General features: G+C 42.3%; 1 protein-coding gene across 6 annotated transcripts in view; it reads left to right on the top strand.

The window, feature by feature from the left end:
• The window catches only part of LOC113577182 (voltage-dependent calcium channel subunit alpha-2/delta-1), a 63,172-nt gene that overhangs the window by 33,953 nt on the left and 13,504 nt on the right, over window positions 1-15,715 (top strand). For all 6 annotated transcript variants that reach the window (XM_081715846.1, XM_081715848.1, XM_081715844.1 and 3 more), the window contains exons 11-24: window positions 1,849-2,007; window positions 2,970-3,074; window positions 3,202-3,280; window positions 3,576-3,625; window positions 3,783-3,866; window positions 4,017-4,094; window positions 4,770-4,850; window positions 5,516-5,590; window positions 10,658-10,729; window positions 11,420-11,491; window positions 11,644-11,705; window positions 11,831-11,904; window positions 14,877-14,937; window positions 15,284-15,381. In XM_081715846.1, the coding sequence (XP_081571972.1) occupies window positions 1,849-2,007; window positions 2,970-3,074; window positions 3,202-3,280; window positions 3,576-3,625; window positions 3,783-3,866; window positions 4,017-4,094; window positions 4,770-4,850; window positions 5,516-5,590; window positions 10,658-10,729; window positions 11,420-11,491; window positions 11,644-11,705; window positions 11,831-11,904; window positions 14,877-14,937; window positions 15,284-15,381 (1,150 nt within the window). The remainder of the gene's footprint in view (window positions 1-1,848; window positions 2,008-2,969; window positions 3,075-3,201; window positions 3,281-3,575; window positions 3,626-3,782; window positions 3,867-4,016; window positions 4,095-4,769; window positions 4,851-5,515; window positions 5,591-10,657; window positions 10,730-11,419; window positions 11,492-11,643; window positions 11,706-11,830; window positions 11,905-14,876; window positions 14,938-15,283; window positions 15,382-15,715) is intronic.

Genomic DNA, 15,715 nt, shown 5'->3' with positions numbered 1-15,715 from the left:
AACTCCTTTTTCAATATATGCAAACAGAGACAGATATTGTGTATGATGCTGTTGGTCATCAGTTCACTCTAATTCAAACAGAAACTTGTATATGTATTTATGCAGTATAATGATTGTATCACTAAGAGCCCATACACACGAACTGATATTTACATATGGAAAAGGTGTTGGTAATAATGATTGTGTTTTTTACAGAGTATGAGCATTCATCACTTCTGCTATGTTCATACTGTGCATGCCTGTTTGCCTCAGTCCTGCTCTGAGCTGCCTCGTTCGCTTGGATTTGAAGAGCTGACATTTTCAAAAGACGCTCTTACTGCCGAGTGCCCCGTGGGCACTGCGGGCATGACGCACCCTACCAAGGCAATACAACCATTGACACAAGTTTTGGATTTGTGTGCATGTTCATGTAAATCTGACATTCAGACTGAATGGGAGGGGTACTCGAAACCCGAGGAAATAAGTTTTGTATTGTGCGTTTTCATTTAATGAACGATGTAAGTGGAACTGGCCTCTCTGTCATCTTCTTTTTTATTTAGTTTATTGTTGGACATCAAAGCAAATATTTAATCTGTTTATTGAAGCTTCTCAGCATGGCATGGCAGTACAGCTGAATTAGCACAGAGGTGTATGAGAGTATTGGAGCTTTTGTGTGAGTTATACGAGCCTGGGTCTCCTGCAACAACAGACAGGAGAAGCCAAATGCTGATGAAACTACAGTGAAATTCAAAGGACTGAATAGACCCTCGAGGCCTCCCTGGATATGTGTTTTCAAGAGTTTGTTCCTGTTTGGCTGGAATTAGATGTTGATGCTTTACTCTGATCCACGACCAGCTCCCACACCAGGGTCCCGAGTTGCACCCCGGAGGAACCGATCAGCTGCATTCAGCTCTCAGCACAGGAGACGTGTCTGGCAGGGCCTGCTCTGGTTCTGTAGAGGAATGTTCCCCTCTGAATTAGGTTGTTCTGGCATAACACGCAAAAGATATTTAAATGTGTGTAGAGTATGTTTTGGAACAACATTTATTCTCCTCCCTTCCCCCCCCCCCCCCGCCCCCCTCTCGCTGTGTGCGTGTATCAGCACCATCTCCAGGCTTGTTTATAACCAGCTGTCGTCTGAGAGTAATGAGTCATATTACTTAAACATCCGGGCAACATTGGAGACACTAATTTTCCGTATGATTCATCACTCCTGCTCCAGAAGCAAACACCTAGCATTTAATTGAAATGTTAATGAAAAAGCACTATGTTTTATGCATCATTAAATCTTAAAGTAAGAGTGAGGATGTGCATGCTTACAGACTTATACAGACAGTACTCACTTATTAGCCCTTATGTAATGCTTTGTATTGACCTTGTATTGACCTTTTGTATTGGCCTTGTTGACATTATGCAGATAATTAGTGTTTTCTTGCTTTTTATAGTTTCATATTTATCACAATCTTGCTTTATCTGTTCATCATGCACACCATGTCTTTCTTTTCTTTCTCCCTGTATCTCTTTTGCTTTCCCTTTCAGTTTCAGTAATAAGATCAGAGGGGTCAACCACATCAAGTGACAGATCACAGAAATCCATTTTAGATACAGGGAGAGGAAACTTTTAAGTTAATCCTACTTGTCAAACCAAATACTGCTCATTACAAACCACACTGCCTTTGATGGATTGAGCTGAAATATGCCCTTACTATGATGCTTTAAAGCATAAGCCCAAATCAGAGATCTACTTTAGCAGTTTTTTTTATTAATGTTATGTGTTTTTTGATAGGAAAGGTGAGTAGGCCTACAATTTAATGGCTTTATTAAAGCAGTGTGTGTTCAACTGAGTGCACGTGTGTCTTGTTTTTCCAGTTTAACACACGGGTGAACAACACGGCCTGCTTTGACCATCTGGTCCAAGCCAATGTCCGCAATAAGAAAATCCTGAAAGATGCCGTGCAGAACATCACAGCTAAGGGCATTACCAACTACACAAAGGGCTTTGAATTTGCCTTCAAACAGCTTTCAGATGTAAGTATGCATTTGATCTTTGTATATCATCGTGTTATTGTTAGGTCACTTTATGGTTAAAGCAAGCATTTCATTTAAAATGCATTTTTTTTGTCTTAATGCTGTTCAGGTAAATATGGTTATTTATTTTTATTTTTTAAAAACTCATTTAAACACATTTTCCCATTAACATAGCCAGGGATCCATCTGGCATTTGGGGCATTATGCTACCTATATGCTTCTAAGCACAGTAGGCCTGCAAGCATGATTTCCCAGCTCTACCTAGATCAAAACACTGGATGAGAAAAGACGGTCTATATGGCTTTTGGTTTAGAACTCCAGATGGCTCAAGCTAACAGTGTTGTTCTATGCAGTCTTTAAGCTGGCAAATTCAAGCCAGTCATGTCCTTGAAACCTAAGAGCCAATCTGTGTTAAAAGAGCTCGTTAGTAAACAACTGGAATGCTGCAACATTGACTAACATTGCTGTTTTCAATGATGGCAAACAACTTTGTTACCTTCAAATAAAAAATTCAGTTTTACTGCTGAAGCCCAGACTTCCTAACATCAGAACATTCCCAACAACTAGAACAGTGAGACATAACTTCACAAAAAATAAAAGAATAAAGAAGTTTTTGATGGTGTAACACATAGTAATAATAATACTTCTAAATATGCAAATCATCTAGATGATTAATAATGATTAATAAATATATAATTAAACATGATCAAAAAGGCAATCATTTGGCATACATATTGTATATAATTTAACATATACAAGCCTACTCCTTTTATCCAAGAAAAAATCATGGATGCCCAAATCTAAGTAAATGGATAACTTCTCTCAGAGGTCCTTTTATTGTGTGGTATCCTTACATGACACTCATAGCCTTTGTGGATGAACATGCAGTGTATTGTTACAATTGTGTGCTGCTCTCTGTTGGTGTTATCGTGTAATTGCATGTTGTTTAAAATGTGTTTCAGTCGAATATGACAAGAGCTAACTGCCACAAAATCATCATGCTGTTTACTGACGGAGGAGAGGAGAGAGCTCAGGATATCTTCACCAGATATAACCCAGACAAAAAGGTGTGGGAAGCAAGGCGTTGCTATTGAGTGCTCTGTTAAATCCTCTTTAAAATGTGTGTGTTTGTTTGCTTGTCTGTTTTGAGACTAAAGCTCTGAATGTAATGTTCACCAGTGTTTTTGATCTCAGGTGCGTGTATTCACCTTCTCTGTTGGCCAACACAACTATGATACAGGGCCTATACAGTGGATGGCCTGCGCCAATAAAGGTAAAAGTTTGTGTGTATGTGTGTGTGTGTGTGTGTGTGTGTGAGAGAGAGAGAGAGAGAGAGAGAGAGAGAGAGTGCATACATGGGTGTTTTTGTGGGTTAAGTACATAATGGTTTTTAAGGAGGTTATGTAGTACACTTTCTTTGAGACACATCTATTCTTGACATCCTTTTTTATATTGTTGGTAAAACCACTGCAGAGGACTGTTGCAGCCCTCTAGTGGCAGAAAGCAGAAGCACACCTGATGTGAAAAGCATGAATATAGGAGCCTGATTTCTCCCTCTCCGATCCTAGGTTACTTCTATGAAATTCCTTCCATTGGAGCAATCCGCATAAACACACAGGTCTTTTAAACACGCACACCCACTTTGATGTTTCAGAAACATAGCAAAAATATTTGCACAACCAGCCATTTTTAGCCGTACAGATAAATGCTATATGACAGGAGGCCCACATTTGACCACATTCACTGTATGTGATTGTAATTGCTTTGTTGTGCAGGAGTACCTGGATGTCCTGGGCAGACCCATGGTCCTGGCTGATGCCAAGCAGGTGCAGTGGACCAACGTGTATCTGGATGCCCTGGTATTACCTGTTCCTACATGGCTACCTCATATGCCCTATTTATATTTACTATAGTTCTTTATGTGTTACAAAGGCAATAGCAGAATGACTACCAAAGTTTTTGATAGATATTTTACAGTACCTGTATTCTTGACCTCTGTGTGACCTCAGGAACTGGGTCTGGTAATCACTGGCACACTGCCCGTCTTCAACAAGACCAGATCCAAGGAGGATGGTTCCAGCAAGCAGGTCTCTGTGTACTCGCTTATCTAAAAGCTTCACTAGAAACTCTGAGATGTGCAAACAGTCATTTGAATCAGTGCCCTGAGAGTAGAACGCCAGACTTCAGAAATCAGACCCAAATGCCTATTAATAGCCCTGGCCCTGGAAACGGGTGATATTTTCGTCACTTTAAGTCCGAAACAGCTAGTAGTGACGCAGAAAGCCTGAGTTCTTTATCTACCAGACGTAGTAACTTTCAGGACAATAGCCTTTTGGGAAATCAGACCGAAAGACATCAAGACATTCTTAGTTGAGGAAAGTAAATATTATGGGATATCTTGTCCTAATGAACAGTTGCAGGTCAAAGTAGACTGTGTGTATAAAGTTCAGCTGGGAAATTTGCGTTACTAGGAGTTGCTGGATAACAGAGTTCCTGTTGTGCTGATACGAGTGCTGTATCTTGATGGTCTGGAGTGTCACTGGCACAAACTGTGTTTCTACTACAGTACATCCTAGAATATTGCTGAGCATGTCAGATGCACCTGTTACAAAGGGGTTATGACTAGCTGAACACGCTAATAATGAATTATAACATCACAACTCATTTATGTATCTAAATATTCTATAGTGCCCTGAAGGTAGGTGTCTGAACATTCCTAAAACCCAATAAATTTGAATGTTGTCTGTCACTTTTGCATCTAGCACCAGAACCAGCTTATCTTGGGGGTGATGGGTGTGGATGTATCTCTGGACGACATTAAAAGACTGACTCCACGCTTTAGTGTGCGTATACAGTGTATACATACACACACACACACACACACACACACACACACATCTCTAACACAACACTAATATTGTGTTTTTTATTTTTTTTTATTTGTAGATCTAAAGGATGGATAAAATGATCAGTTCATAATCTGTGTAAATGTAAATCAAGGCAGAATGTCGAAGGATGAAATCGTGGAGATCTCAAACAGTCTCAGTCACTCTTATCCTTTTGTAACAGTAATAACTGCATGATAAGAGTATTATTGTTCTGTGCTTTCGTCTTATATGGCTTTCTTTCTCCTGGCTTTGCACAGAGTAGACACACTGGAGAAAATATAAGCTTTTATGCTCGCCATGTACATTACAAAAGCATCTGCTTGTACTTAGATTTGATTTGTAAATGGTTCTGATTTTCCATTAAGTTGCCAGGAGTGTTTCCAGATGAACAGACACCGTTGATTAACACACATAGCTTGCAGATGATTGACAGGTTAGAGCAGTGAAGAGTAGGGATTTTGGATAGTACCACTGCTCAGTGGAATTAAGTCATGTTTCTTACTGACTATGGAAAAAGTCCATTAGACTCTAACAGGAATTTATGATAGTTGGTTTATGCTAGTTTTTTATGTTAAGTGGAAGTGGAAGTACATTACTTTTCCTCTTTTTCTTTGCCTCAGATTGGCCCTAATGGATATTATTTTGCAATTGACCCCAATGGCTATGTGCTGCTCCACCCAAACCTCCAGCCTAAGGTAAACGTATTCTTGCAAGGATGCATTACATACTGGTACTTCACCATTCATGCCAAAATTTTCCCTACATCTATTGAAAGTCATTTTTTGGTCAGATCCCACCCAATCTCTCTCGCTTTCTCTTTGCCTGCCAGATTCTTTTCCCAAGTACTTTAATCTTATGAGAATTTGCTGCCTAACAATCTTATAAACATTGCCTCAAGAAACCAAAAAATACCCTTTACTCATGCTTTCTTCCTTTCTTTTGATCATATTAGAGTTTTTACATTGACATACAAACAGTTTTCAACACCTAAAAAAAGCTGAGCCTCTCCAGAGCGTTCCAGCGATTTGACAGGGTCCTGCCGCTGTGGCTCCCTGGCGCCAGGTGTAAGGGCACGGATTGGGAATGTATTAACATGCATTTGCAGCACACGAAGCAGTGTAATCGGGGCTCCAGAGCACCTCCTCCACTGCTCCTGAGCACATGTTCTGTGCGTGCTGGATGCTTTTTTCATGCATAACCTTTGCAGTTTGCCTGAAGTTATACACAGTAAACTGGCAGTGAACTCGCATACATGTTTCTCAATTGATCCCAGCCATGAACATATCAGTCTATCTGTAGAGGCCTTTGATTCTAGTATTCCGCTCCACATACAGGGTGGTATGCATCATTGAAACAAAGCATATGTGATGAACACAAGAAAGAAGCTCCCATGCGTACATGCGCACACATGTGTGTGCAAGCATGCCTGTGTGCACGCGTGTGTGTGCGCTGTAAATGATGTTGAAGATAAGCAGTGCAGTCTTTTCCTCTCCTCGTGGACATAGTAAAAGCACTATCTATCACATCATCACTGATAGCTGCTGCCCAGGCGGGATCAACCCTCCGCTTTGAGGTGCTAAAGCTGGTGAAGTATACGACACACGGCCAGCCCCCCGAGAACAGTTTACACATTCAGTGATTTAAACTCGCGTCGTAATCTCAAACGAGCAGCCCTGAGTTATGCACACATAACCTGATGAAAGTGTTTTAAACAGAGATTTCTCCACTGCGAGATTTTTTGGAGACACAGATGCCCATGTAGTCAAGGAACCGCGGAACATGGGCCAGGAGACATGCTAAAATATGCTCGCCTGACTGCTGGAACGCTGGGTCAGACAAGTGTGATGTTTGCTGTTAAATGTACGTTAAACTAACAGTGCTCCAGGTCAAATGTATGGAGAGCATTAACTTTTACTCACAACCAAGTCAAATCAAATAAACAGAACTGACTCCCATATTCTCAGTTAATGCGATCGAGTGTTATGACAGACTTCCATCTTCTCCAGAGTCATACACGCCCTAGGCTTTCGATTAGAAGATCTAGCCAAGACATGGAACGCTGTCATTTCTATGGTCTTGCGCTGAAAATCACTTTGAAAGACAGACAGAGCGTAACTGCTAAATAGTCATTCCTTCAAATAACTGCTCATTTCACAGGAGGCACCAGGGCGACCGGAGCGAACGCGTCATGAGTAAACGGCAGCACTAGTGGGCATGTTCAGCTCCCCGCCTAGGGACATGTGCTGTGCAGGCTGTAGGCTTCGCCCGTGTTTTGTTTACCCCGAGGAGTCAGCCCTGATCAGCCCCGATGGCTTGATCTCAGATGGGCAGATGATTCGACATGATCCTCTGTGGCCGCTTCTCTCCCCTACTGATTGAGTATGACACGTAGGCATGGCTCGAATCTCCGAACCGTGGACAGCACGCTTAACCCCAAGCAGCTCAGACCTGCGCGTGTGCAAACCCCGGGGTGCCAGGTCTGCTGGAGGCAGTTCAAAGTGCATCGTGCACATCCGGAGGGAGGAACGCTGGAGGTGGTGGGGGGGTGATTTGTCTGGCGGAGCTTAGGGGGAAAAACCTGGGGTGAGCGGAAAGTTTGGTGAACGCCGCCGTCTTTGAAAGATACTTTTGAACACTTCTGATTCGATTCTGATAGTGTGGAAATGGCTCCCACACTCTCCCAGCATGATGGCCCCTCTGTGCCAACCAGCTCCACACCTTCCAGGCACCAGTTCAAAGCAGTCCTGTTTTTCAGTGTCCACGGAGATTACCGTCTCCTCAGGTGCTCTCAGTTTGAGCAATGATGCACAGCTTCTTTCTGTCTGTTCTTCTTGCTGTTGTTTTGGAATGAATTAGGTCAGCATGTATCTTTCTCTCCTTCTTCGGCGTATTTCTTCAGAAAAGGATACAGATGCTCCGCTTAAGGTTAAAGAACAAATACGCCATAAGAGTCCACGAGGTAACTGTAGAATAGTAGACTACCATGGTAGCGTATTAAATGAGGTTGTGTAAACAATAGCAGTACTAGGTGTAGTTTTACTGGCCGCTGCTTTCCTTGATGAGGCTCAAGCAGTTGGAGACTCAGCTAGAGGTTGCATCCATCCTTCTGTCCCATCATGTATTTGTTAGTCAGACGTATTTCCCTACACGTTTGCACTCCAAATAAAGTAATAAGAAGGGCCATTAACACTTGGATCATGTTACCATTTTCATGTCAAAAAGAGTTTATTTCAAGAAGTTTACCAGTCTGTAGTCACGACCACAGCAGGGGGGAAAAAGGGGAAAAAAACATATTGAATCACTAGTTCTGATTTCACATTTGTATTTAGTTTGAAAGGAATAATTACTGTGTTGTGGTTAGTGAGGCTTGGCTTTTCAGTAGATGTTTAAGACGTTCTGGTATTTCCTGCTGTCTCTGCTACAGTGCTCTGAAGCCTGGGCGGCTAATGATGTTATCGTACTGCTGTTTCAGCCACTTTCTCACCAAGCTGAGCAGTAATCATGACCCTTTTAGGCCTCTGTCATTCAATACCAGTGCTTTCTAGTTTTGATGACGCTATACAATTCTAGTTTGTGCTACAGGTTCCTGGATAAGGCTGTTTATCTGTAATGCACAATGCAGGCCTGTTTTAGCTTTGAGACTGGCATAACCAGAACGGCGTATTTAAAGATACAGGCAAAAACAGACCAAAAGGAAGAAAAAAAAATGTTTATTTAGTTTTCAACAATATATTAATATAACATGCATTTACATTCAAGCTCTGCTCTTGTGTTGTCATAATGTCACCTCTGTGACATTACTGTGATGTGTTGATATATAGGGGTGATACCCTCTTTAAATGGAGTGATTTGGGTGGGACACTTAAGGAAGTGAAGAGACCAGATAATTCTTCAAACAAATCTTTCCTGTTTGTAGCAGTCATTTCTGATTAACTAGAGCACTGAACACGGCAGTTCTTCTCTCAGCCTTGTGTTTAGGCTTCAAATACATGACATGTACAAATAATTGCATCCATGCATAGATCGACATGCATGTTCTACATTATACATGTTTTATTCGGATTTGTTTCTTAGCTGCATCGTTATGTATTAAGGAACGTTTGAACAAGCAGACCGAAGCTGCTCAGTCTCGTGAAGACCTTTTGTTCTGCAGTAGCTATGCAGAGATGATCACTACAAAGATCTTTGGTCCAGCTTTCTCTCAATTGCTGTCATTTAATGTCATGCCTCTCTGAAAAATCTTATACTTGCTATCATATCATATACTATGCAAATGAATGGAAAAGAAGTGTTCATAAGTTCATACCCAGATCAGCCAATTTACCCCCGTTCCCTGCAAATGCCAGCAAAGGCTTTCCCACCACAGCACCATCAGGCAAGAAGCAAGACAATTTTTACATATTTCCATAGCCAATCTGATGATGGGAGAAGATGTCTTTCATATGCCGGACTCTCGCTCTGTATGCCGAGTGTATAGTAGGGGGTCTGTGCAGGATGGATGCACGTAGACGACACATGTCAATCATGTGCGTAAGATTTTTGCCGCCACCCGCCCCCCACCCACCCCCAGGGGGGCAGTAGCTGAGTGCAGGGTGACCCCGACACTTTGAAATCCTCTCTTGGCTCTGCCTGGCTCTCATTACTCCCTCTGCCTTCATATTCAGCGCCTGCCTCCTCTCACCCTCCCTTTGATTCCCTCTTTCCCTTTCAGATGTCTTTTCTTTTTCTTGCTTTTTCTCTTTGTTCTTCGCATTCTTAATACATGCACCTCTCTTTTGTCCGTTTCTTCTTTCTTAAGGTCCCACTTTATTCACCTATAAGTCTCTCTTTCTCTAGCTTTCTGTCTTTAGCTCTCAATTCCCCATTCAAGGCTGCAGTGCTGTTTGTTATTCGACATATTCTTTAGCCTGTGGTGTTTCTTTTTTGTGCGATCACAATTCGTATTTGCTTTTCATTCTGTCTTGGTTGTCCTCATCTTTGGCCATGTGCATGCTTGCTTCATTCTATGCGTGTCACGTAAGAACCTGGCTGCTTTATTTGGTCTCTTTAGCCATTCTCACCTCATTGGTTTTTGCTTTGAGTGCATTCTGTAATGTTTTTGATGGTATATATGAGTAATGAAATACTCAGTATGCATTATTTCAAAGACCAAACATTCAGCACTGGCTACTTTTAAACCCATAAAATTAGAGTTTTATAGGCTATTACTGGCCATACGATTTAATGCGAGCTGCTCTGGAGCCAAATATATCATTGTATATGTATACATGCCATATATTTGATGAATACAACTGATAGCCCTAAATAATAAGGCTTTTTGCTCATTACACAGCTCAGTCAGTCCTAAGATGACATTGTACATGGGGGGATCTAAATGGGGGTAATTGTATTGCATAGCTTCCTGGTAATTTTTTTTTATACATAGAAAGCGTGATATGCATAATTATCACAGAACAGAAAGCTGAATACACATTTCCTTTTCACATGGAAAAATAGCAATTTATGAAGCCCAATAGCACAATACAATTAAATACAATTCAATAACTTTAAATAACTTAAAAAAGTGAGAGAAATGTTTTTTTGTCGTTCCTTTACGTCTGTGTAAAAGTCTTTTTTAAAGATTAAAAAAAATAACGCATTATTTTATAAGGATTTGCAGTAGTTTTCTGTGAACAAACATTTTAGCTCTCATCCACTACTAAAGTGAAAGTCTGTGAGTTTACAGTCATTAATCTGGGTGTCACTGTTATCTGTCTTTGTAGAATCCCAAATTCCAGGAACCTGTTACTCTGGACTTCCTGGATGCTGAGCTCGAAAATGACATTAAAGTTCAGGTAAGTGTCTCTTTCACAAACACATGCACATGCACGCACTCTCACACAAACACACACACAATGATTTTTGTATTGACTTTTGTATTGTAACTGGAACATGTGATTCAATGATACCCGTTATGTGTGTGTGTGAGTTGTGAGGTGGGGTGTGTATTGGTAGAATGCCAATTTGCATACATCTTATAACAGACTCAATGTGTGCAAGTGTTTTCAATGCAGGCGGATGTGACATTTTATGTCAGAAGCTTATAGTCAGGATCACATGCAGTATTTCCTCCATCAGTTCCTCAGTGATCCTGATAGGAGGCAGATGTAGCTGTAGATGCATCTTTCTAAACAGGGGTCAGCTTTCTACAGTAATGCTGCGGGGTTTGGTCCCAGAATGACAGATGAAGTTCTTTTAAAACCACTTCTGAATATGCAAAACCTTTCCAGATCAGATTTCCCCCCCCCCCCCCCCCCCAAAAAAAAATGTATGTATGCATTTATTTATTTATTTATTTTTTTTACCTTGGACCCAGTCAGTCCACAGCTGCTCCAGCCCTTTTTTGGTTAAGATTGGACAGCTGTTGTATAGCAGAAGGATGCTTTGTTTCTGAGATGGGGAACTTCAGTTAGTCCATGTTCCATACATACATGGCACAGTCCTTTTTTTCACTAAATGTCCAAGTGGCTTATTGATCTTTCTAGATAAGAACAATGATGATTGATAGGGATCCTGGTGAGAAGACGCTTGAAACCCTTGTCAAATCACAGGATGAGGTGTGTAGAGTTTCCATATTGTTAATTTGCCTGGACATAGAACCCTTTTATTTCATTTTGTTCATTTGATTTGTCAGTGTAAAGCAAACATTTTGTTCATTTGTTTTGTCAGTGTGAAACAAACATTTTGTTCATTTGTTTTGTGAATGTAGAGATACATTGATCGAGGAGTGAGGACTTACACATGGGCACCAGTCAACGGCACAGACTACAGGTGCGTTCACAGACTACCTTTGTGTTTGCTTGTTTTCCTTGTTTGAATAAATATACTTTCAACAATTACTTTACTTTAACCTAAAATACCTGTATTGAGTTTCATTTGGTGTGTGTGTCCTGCAGCTTGGCTTTGGTTTTGCCTGAATACAGCATGCATTACATTGAGGCAAGCCTGGGGGACATAAAGCAAGCCATGTGTGAGTATCTGTGCTTACTGCATACTCCTTCTCTACGCCTTTAAGTAGGACAGATGATCTCAGTTGTGGTGATTTCTAGAAATCCATGCACTCCAGGGTTCTGTCTCTATGCATGTGTGTGTGTGTCTGTAAAGAAGATGGAACGATTTCAGTCTATTTAAGGCTGCTTGCTGTGTGAAGCTGAGGGCCAGCTGGCCTCCACCCACTCTGGGCAGCGGAGCCAGGTTTGGTTCTGGACTCTCCCCAGAACTGAAGCTTCTGCAGTGGGCAGACAGAGCGCAGACTCTTTCCCCTGAGCTCTCTTAGAGCCAGATCCATGCTACACCATGCTACACACACACACACACACACACACACACACACACACACACACACACACACACACACACACTCTCTCTCACTCTTAATGATTTTCCTAGTCATTCCTAAATCTTAGACTTTTGCATTTTTACAGGAAAATGTGGGTCACCAATAACCAGAACAAGATTTCCTGTTCACATTCAAGATTTCCTGTTCACGCAATAAGCTCATTCACAGACCTGCGTACATTCTAAGCTTTAACTTACCTGTCTTACCTGCTTGAACTAAGATTGCATTCTTCTTTGACAGTAATCACTTTGCCATAAATGTTATTCATATGCATATCTCCTAGCCTGCTTACTGATATATCTTGCTGTGTGCACAGAGGCAGCTGTTTTTTTGCTGCCTGTACAGTAGATCTCTTATTATACTGCGCACACAGATTGTTGATACAGAGCTGCAATGAAAAGCCCCCTATCCCCACAACACCCTGTTCTGTTAGCAGTCACACCCAACCCCATGATGCCTTCATTCAACTTGGGCTTTGGTTATTGCTGGAACAGATGGTTCTGGCCTGTGTATCCAATCTACTGAAAAATTGCTATTAATCACATTTAAAAGCTGCTATCACTATATTACCCCAAATTCTAAAGCATAGTTTTTGCCATGCATCAGTTTGATGTCAGTTGTCAGTCTGATCTATGGCCTTTGCGTAGATCCACCTGTCCCTTTCAACTTTAAGTTTCACGAGCTTGAGGTTGACCCAGGAGACAGAGATAGACCCTGTTGCACCCTCCTGCAGTACAGCTATGAGTGTGAGTGTGTGTGTGTGTGTTTAAGTGTGTGCGAGTGATTGTTGGTTGGGGACAGAACTGCAGATGCGTGTATCAGCTCCCTGACTCACACCACCCCCCACCCCACCCCCAGCCTAGCCACTCCGCCTCACTGCTTCTCCCCCCAGCATGAGGCAGCCAGGCCCATGTTTATGGCCTTGTAAAGAGCCAGGCCCAGGTGGAGGTGGTGAAGTGGGGAGGGTTGCCTCGCAGGGTCAGGCCCCGGTGTGCCTGCTCCAGGGCTCTGCTGCCGCATGCTGTAGGGCCCAGCTCCTCTCAGCGGACTCCACAGATCTCACTCAAGTTGGTTGAAAGGCGAGAGAGAGGCTCAAGCCGACGGCTCGAGGGAGCCATACAGTGGAATGATGGGAAGAGCAGGTGTGCGGGAAACCACCGCGAGCCACTGCTCCCCGGATTTTACCCCAAAGCGTGACAGCCGCGGCATCTTTGCTGCGTTTGTTGTCAGTTTGCTCGCAAGCAAACACAACAAAAGCGGGACATGGAAGTAATTACATGACCAGCAGTTTCATAGGCCTCAACACAGATGTCTTAATAATCTCTGACATGTGTCATGCACTCCAGAACGCGATCACCCATATTAGAGCTCACAAACAGACACACACACGCGATACACCTGCTGAGTACAGTCTAACAAACATGCCTGACTGTGCCAGGGGGATCCAGACAAAAGCAAGACAGATCAGGTGGTCACTGGCATCCCTTTCTGCCTGATCATAGGACTCCTTCAGCAACTCCTTCATCAAAGCAGCCCAGTGCCGACAGAGTGTTAATCAGCCTGCTGGTATTAGTACAAGTACACCGAGCCACAGAGAACTGTGCAGATTACCAGAACTAGTCCAGAGTGCTATAGTCGATGTGCAGACAGCCTTACTAATTTTTAATAACTTGGCTTTGATCACAAGCCAATGGTGATGGTGGGAGAGCGGATTGCACGTCTGAATATGGCTGCCTTTTGCATTTATCTGCACTTCCCTCATACACCCTCCCACCCTCAGCCTCAGCCCTAAACCCAGGAGACAGGCACGCTCAGGGTTTTTACTGCAGTTCATTGAACCTGAGCAGCAGGATGAACCCAGCGTCTTGTGCGGGGCTGTTCTCTCAGCACTTCCATCAAAACACCCCCCCCACACCCCCACACCCTCGCTGCAGTGTGTGTGTCGAGAGGCTCTGTGCAGCTGCCTGGCTCCTCCACGCCCGGGGGAATGCTCTGCGCCGTCTCTGTCTGGAAGCCAGCGTACGGCTGGGGCAGACTTCGAGCAGCATCTCTGCTTGCATGTTTTATATGAAATGACGTGTATGAGAATTATGGCCTTCACAGTGCTGGCTGCTTTTTTTGTGTAACTCTGTCTTTCTCTCTCTTGTCTAATCTGTGGGATTTTCACTACAGGGCCCAATGGCAAGTACAGTACTCATCTGTTCTCTGTCTTTCTTTCTCTCCCCCAGTTTGTCACTTCGCTTGAGCATTCTATCTTCCCTACGCTCGCATGTTTCTGTCATCCACTATCATTTCTGACCTGATAAGCGATTCAGCAGTCCTATCACAATGGAGTGTGCATCTGTGTGAGACTAACAGAATATCTTTTATTGTTTTGCACGACTCGGTAGTGCCACAGTTTGTGTATTATGTACATTGTGTGTTGCATGAATTTCAGTTTGCTTTTCAAAATGTCCTTTCTTGGTTTTGTCTGATATTTATATATTATATATTATGATTCATTCATTTTATCCATGCATCCATGCTTGTATGTGTATGAGGGTGTTGGTATCACATTTTATTGCAGTCACACTTGGGGTTCTGAGTACCTCCTTCTTCTGCAGTTTCAGAGACCATGCAAGTGGAGAAATTTGAGGAGTATGGTTATACCTTTATAGCACCTAGGTAGGTCAAACACACCAAGATCTGTGAGAAAGCAAAGACCTCCCATCGTTTTTGGCAGTGACAGGTTTATGTGACTGGTATTCAGACCAAGTCTTGGAAAGCTCATAAATTCACACCTTCAGACATCCTACTTTCCTTCTCTTAACAGTAGATCTGACAGTGTAGGCAAGATATGTACAAACCCTGTGCATCATACCCTGACCATTCAAAAGCAAACAGAGATGCTATCACATCCACAATCATAAATTCTGGCAGTGCATGTCTAAATATCTTTTCTCTCTCTGATACTATACTGGCAATGGACTCTTGCTTTGCAATTGCATGATCTTGTAATGTCTTTGTGTAGGGAATATTGTCAGGACCTGAAACTATCCTCTAACACCACACAGCTCCTTATAGACTTCAACCACTACATTGACAAGAGAACCCCCAGTGACCCAATGTGTAAGTGCACACTTTATCATTACTCAGATGACTGAATAGCACCTCGGGTAAGCAAATACATATTGTTAGAAAGAACAAATGATTTTGGACATCCATGTATATTCACATGAATAATATACTATATAGTCAGAAATCAAGAAATACAACAAAGAAACTTAATTCTTCTACAAAACTTGCCTTGATGGTTAAACTACATCAACCTTTGCACATCTGCACTGTGAAATCATTATCAAAGCTTTAAACCTTTTAGAGAGTAAAATGCTCTGAAGCATGGAAATCGATGAGTGACCTCATATCTTGGAGAGGACTGTTCTTTCTTTTAGCTGCTGACTCA

The sequence above is a fragment of the Electrophorus electricus genome, chromosome 6, assembly GCF_041902795.1.
Source record: "Electrophorus electricus isolate QZ-2024a chromosome 6, ASM4190279v1, whole genome shotgun sequence".
NCBI lineage: Eukaryota > Metazoa > Chordata > Actinopteri > Gymnotiformes > Gymnotidae > Electrophorus > Electrophorus electricus.
Note: the sequence above shows the minus strand (reverse complement) of the source record. Positions and strands in the feature narration are given on the sequence as shown.